A 5,963-nucleotide genomic window follows, 5' to 3' on the forward strand; every position below is an offset into this window, starting at 1 on the left:
CTTAGAAAAAATTATGGTTTTCAACAATGCGGTTTCAACTTATTAATAAAAAAAGGTCTATTTTCCTAACTCAATTTTCCTCTCCAACTTATCTTGCAAATTGTTATTGAGCACAATAACCAACAATCCAAAAGCCTGTATGCTATAAATATAATAAAAATAAAAATTAATTAATAAAATCTTTCTAGTTTTGTTAATTTGCAGATTGATGTCTGTGGTTTAAAAAAACAATCGATGTTCTCATCTATTTACAAACCAAGAACTTTTATATTGGTATTTTCCAATTCGATTATTGATGATATAAAAAAATAAAAAATTCAAAAAATTGATGATATTTTAATCGACTTTTATTTTCATATTTTTCCATTATAAGATTATGTATGTAATTTGGTTAGAAGAGAGAAAACTAATATTTACATTAAAATGATTATTTTAAAAAATAAAAAGTATAGTCCTACGATAAATGTGTTACTAAATAAATTTAATTTTTATAATTTTTTATTTTGGAGTCGGTCAAATTTACAATGTGTATTTAAAAATCATTGAATTAAATTGCATATCAGCGGAACTCAGTACTCTTTTTTAGCGAAATCAGAAAGAATTTTTTTTTTTTTTTTTTCTAATTTGACCCTAAAAAATGATGTTTTTTTTTTGTGTCAAACAATTGATAAAATTGGTATAAAATAATATTGGTGTGAAACAATTTATATATGTGGTGTGAGAAATAAGCATATGTGGAGATATAGCGGTGAGTCCAATGACATAAACATAAATAAGTGTTGAGGTGCTCTGAATTTCCGGAAATATTTGTATTAAATAAGTAAATTAATAAAACAAATAAAATTTCCTTTTAACGTATATACCCTGGACTCAGAACGGCATCTCCACCCTAATTAAATTAATTAATAAACATAAATCAAAATATCTCCTTTACACTTTACGCCACTCGCACAACACCCAGCCCAGCCTCGTCATTTCAACAACAACAAACCACAAAGCATCCTTTCTTCTTCTTCTTCTTCTTCAATCTAGACAAAATCAAGAAATCTTAGCTTTTCAATTTCCTCATCTATGTCGACGAAAACTCAACCCAATAATAATCAAGCTCTTCTTCTCGGCCGCTACGAGATCGGAAAGCTTCTTGGCCATGGAACTTTCGCCAAGGTCTATCACGCTCGGAATGTCCGGACTAATGAAAGCGTTGCTATCAAAGTAATTGATAAGGAGAAGATTCTTAAAGGTGGACTAATTGCCCACATCAAACGCGAAATCTCAATTCTCCGCCGTGTGCGTCATCCGAATATTGTCGAGCTGTTTGAGGTCATGGCCACCAAGGCCAAGATCTATTTTGTTATGGAATATGTCCGCGGTGGTGAATTGTTTAACAAGGTCGCTAAGGGGAGGTTAAAAGAGGAAGTGGCTAGGAAATATTTTCAGCAATTGATTTCTGCAGTTGCGTTTTGTCACGCTAGGGGAGTGTTTCACCGAGATCTCAAGCCGGAAAATCTCCTCCTCGATGAGAATGGTGATTTGAAGGTCTCCGATTTTGGCCTTAGTGCCGTCTCTGACCAGATTAGACAAGACGGTTTGTTCCATACTTTCTGTGGGACGCCGGCTTATGTGGCGCCGGAAGTCCTCGCGAGGAAGGGTTACGATGCCGCTAAAGTGGATATCTGGTCCTGTGGGGTGATTTTGTTTGTTTTGATGGCCGGTTACCTACCGTTTCATGACCAGAATGTCATGCTTATGTACAAGAAGATCTACAGGGGCGAATTCCGGTGTCCGAGATGGTTTTCTCCGGAGCTGATTAAACTTCTCTCGAAGCTTCTTGACATAAATCCGGAAACGCGGATCACATTTTCTGAGATAATGGAGAATAGGTGGTTCAAAAAGGGGTTTAAGCATATAAAATTTTATGTTGAAGATGATAAAGTTTATAGTTGTCAGGATGATGTACTACAGGATGATACAGAATCAATTTCGGATCAATCTCAATCAGAATCAGAATCGGATTTTGAAATTCGTAGGAGAGTCACTTCATTGCCTAGACCTGCAAGTTTGAATGCTTTTGACATCATATCCTTCTCCCCAGGGTTTGATTTATCAGGGTTGTTTGAGGAAGGTGGAGAGGGAACAAGATTTGTTTCAGGGGCCCCTGTACCGAGGATTATATCAAAATTGGAAGAAATTGCTAAAGTTGTGAGTTTTACAGTAAGGAAAAAGGATTGCAGAGTGAGTTTGGAAGGGTGTAGGGAAGGTGTGAAAGGTCCATTAACAATTGCAGCTGAGATATTTGAGCTAACACCAAAATTGTCTGTGGTGGAGGTAAAGAAGAAAGGAGGAGATAGAGGGGAATACGTGGATTTCTGCAACAAGGAATTGAAACCTGGATTGCAGAAGTTGATGCAGGAGGAATCTGAAGCTGATGCTGCTTCTTCAAATGTATCTCGAGAGTCTTCACAGGTATCAATAGATTCTACAGAATTACCTATTGAGCCTTTACCCATTGATTCTCCACATTTACCTTCTGATACTGAATAGAGGGAGACAAACAAACAATGGTATGCTTTTGTCTCTCCTCTTTCTAATTTCTTCTGCTAATGTTTTGTATAATATTTGTCATTTTCTCTTTGATTTTTTGTGTTTTAGCTGCTAATATATATTTCCATATAATCTCATTCTTGTATCGAGAAACAGTAGATAGATTAAAGAGAATGAAATACATTTATCATTCATCTCCAAAATTTGGTGTGATTTGTTGTGTTTTCAATAATTGCTAGGAGGGAAATAAATTGGTTGATGATGAAAAAAGTCCTTAAGTTTGTCAGATGTTTGGCTCAAAAGTGACTATTTTTGGATGGATTTCTTGTGGTCTCTTGTTACTAGCAGCCAATTTTGCTTCTATGTGCTCTGACACAACTTTTGTATTGTACTGAAATTGTCAAAGTCATTGGCCAGCATTTTGTAATTATATGATACTGCAGTTGTGTGAAGAAGTTATCTATGTATGTGAAACAGAGTTGTTTGCTATTAAATGCTATAATCCTAGCTAGAGTAGAATAGGAAGATGCAATGCATAATAGACAGAGATTTTCATTAGAATTCTGCTGATATATCTCTTCTTCTTAAGAGCAAGACTTGCTGAGAGTGGCACCTCCATGAATGTTCAATTTTGATAAAAGCATAAGCAGATCTCAGTTTTGTAGATTGAAAAAAAAAAGAACACCTTGAGGCCATTATCATTCTGATTTGGGTGGATTGAGGCCTGATTTTTTTTTGTCATTAAGTCTCTAATTACTACAAAAGTCAATTTTGAACATAAAACCCAGTTTTTAAAGCGTTGTTCATTTTATATGCTTTTGAAATGACTTTATTTCGAACAGTAAAAATAGAATTTCAGAGACAAATGAAATGAATAATGCTTTTTAACTAAATTAGATGTTCACAATTAACTAATTCGAGTAAAGTAGGAGCTGGAAAATCAGTGGTAATCCATCAAAATTGGAATGGTCAGAAACCTTGTTTTTGCCTTTTTCTATACTATTATTCAATTAATTGCAGGTTTAGTAGAAAGGACATTGCTTCTTCTTTGAGTCAGTTTGAACCTATTTAGTTTTTCTATTGTTTGTTGTTACTTGTAAACATCATGACAGTTCAAACGGGTACATAGTTTGCAGTCTGCATTGAATTAACATTTGCCTAAATGGAGTGAGTTAATGAATTCTGAACAGATTGTTTGTGCAAGATCAAATTTGTTTTGATGTAGCCAGCCACTATTTGACTTATAGCATCCTATACTAAAATTGTGCATAGACATGATAGTCATCATACATTTCTTTCTTCTTTCCCCCGCTCTATACAGCTCATTTTCCAAATAGGCTTGATTGGCTTTTTGTGTGCTCCTGATTTCTGTGACGAATATTCTTTTACACTTTCTTCCTTTTATAGAAAAGTGTACTTCTATATTCATAAAAGTTGAATTTATATAACTAAAAAAACTTACAGGTCTTGATTACGGTGCTAGTTTGTTGTTATTGTTAATTATTTCCATTAGTTAATTGATTACTAGGTCGTAGTTATTGGTAAAGCTATGATTTTTTTTGGTGAAATAAAGCTATTATTAATTGTTGTTGTTAAGTATGTAAAAATGACGAATTAGACATACTTTATATTAATCAACAAATAGATATGTTGTTAGTATATAAAAGGGTAAATTACACTCATGGCCATTGAACTTTAGCCATTTTAATATTGTGGCCACTGAACTTCAACTTAAACGGTATAGTCACTAAACTTTACATTTTTTAATATTAGTGGCCACTCAACTTTAACTAACTCCTCAAAATGACCGTTAACGACCTCAAAATGAAAATATTCAAGAATTAAAGTTATTCAGAATGATATTTACCATGAAACTATATTTTTTATTTCCAAAATCACATTTTTTGGAGCTTTATTTCTCTAAAAATTCACTATCTCTCCTAATTAAACAATACCTAAATGATCTCAAAACGAATATTTTCAAGAATTAAAGTTGCTTGGAATATCATTAACTCTTTGAATTTTTTATTTTGAGATTGTCAATAGTCGTTTTGAAACGTTGAGCGGTCACCAGTTTTAAAAAGTATAAAGTTCAGTGACCATACTGGTAAGAATTGAAATTCAGTGACCATACTGTTAAGAATTGAAATTCAGTGGTCATAATGTTAAAGTTCAGTGACCATACTGTTAAGAATTGAAATTCAGTGGTCATAATGTTAAAATGGATAAAGTTCAGTGGCCATGAGTGTAATTTACCGCATATAAAATGACGAATTGGCCATGCTTTAAAATCAATAAACAAGTAAGGGTAAATTTCAAATAAAATCTCTGTGGTTTCACTAATTTTCAGATAAAGGACTGTGGTTTACTTTTTGTCAAAACGAGGATTGAGGTTTCGCACTTTTAACGAAACAAGGACCTTTTGGATTAATGCTGTTAAAACCATCTTTAATGACCTGAAAATGAAAATATTCAAGAATTAAAGTTGTTCAATATCATATTTGCTATGGAACTACATTTTCGATTTTCAAAAATCATCTTTTTTTGGAACTCTCTCTCTCTAAACATTAATTTTCTCTCTTTACCAAACATCAACTAAATAATCTCAAAATAAAAAAGGTGAAGAATTAAAGTTGCTTCGAATATTAGTAGTTCTTAAAATATGTCATTTTTGAAGTCGTCAATGATGATTTTAATAGTATCAATCGAAAAAGTCCTTATTTTGCTAAAGTTGAAAACCTCAATCCTCGTTCTGACAAAAAGTAAACCACAGTCCTTTATCTGAAAATTAGTGAAACCACATAGATTTTATTTGAAATTTACCCAACAAATAAATATCTATCTAAATGTAATTCTAAAATTAATAAAAGATTCTAAATAATTAAATATTTTTTTTATTAAAATATATACATTTTATTTTTTTCATAAATATTTATATATATTATTTTTTTTATAGTTTACCTATAAAAAGTTCTTTAGTTTTTTTTTCACAAGATCATTTAGTCTTTTTTCACTTTAAAGGTGATTTTGTGTTTTGAATAGTAAACTATAAACCTCTCATCCCTTAAAATATTCATTTGAGTTGCTCATGTTTTCCAAAACCGGCTCTGGGCATAGACTAGGAGTGTGACTGCCCAGGGCCGAAGGCTAAAAGGGGTCAATTTTTTTTACTCTATATAATACTATTTTTAATTTAAATGTAGTTATAATGCTTATTGAAGCCTAAAATGGATCAAATAATATGATATTTTAGGCTTAAAATGATTTCAAATTTTTAGGGTAAAGTTCAAATAAAACCCATGTGATTTCACTAATTTTCAGATAAAGGACTGTGGTTTACTTTTTGTCAAAACAAGGATTGGGGTTTCAAACTTGGATTAATGCTATTAAAACCATCTTTAACGACCTGAAAATGAAAATTT

The 5,963-nt window shown here is 32.1% G+C and overlaps 1 protein-coding gene across 1 annotated transcript; it reads left to right on the forward strand.

Moving 5' to 3' along the window:
- The first annotated feature begins 892 nt into the window (after positions 1–892).
- LOC136232640 (CBL-interacting serine/threonine-protein kinase 12-like) lies at positions 893–2,865 on the forward strand. Its single transcript, XM_066021904.1, has one exon. It carries the CDS (start codon positions 1,072–1,074, stop codon positions 2,539–2,541), a length of 1,470 nt encoding a protein of 489 aa, XP_065877976.1. The 5' UTR covers positions 893–1,071; the 3' UTR covers positions 2,542–2,865.
- Positions 2,866–5,963: the final 3,098 nt, after the last annotated feature.

The sequence above is a fragment of the Euphorbia lathyris genome, chromosome 6 (genome assembly GCF_963576675.1).
Source record: "Euphorbia lathyris chromosome 6, ddEupLath1.1, whole genome shotgun sequence".
Taxonomy (NCBI): Eukaryota; Viridiplantae; Streptophyta; class Magnoliopsida; order Malpighiales; family Euphorbiaceae; genus Euphorbia; species Euphorbia lathyris.

Excerpts from the sequence above, each read along its gene's own strand:
- LOC136232640 (XM_066021904.1), top strand. The coding sequence starts at position 1,072 with ATGTCGACGAAAACTCAACCCAATAATAATCAAGCTCTTCTTCTCGGC.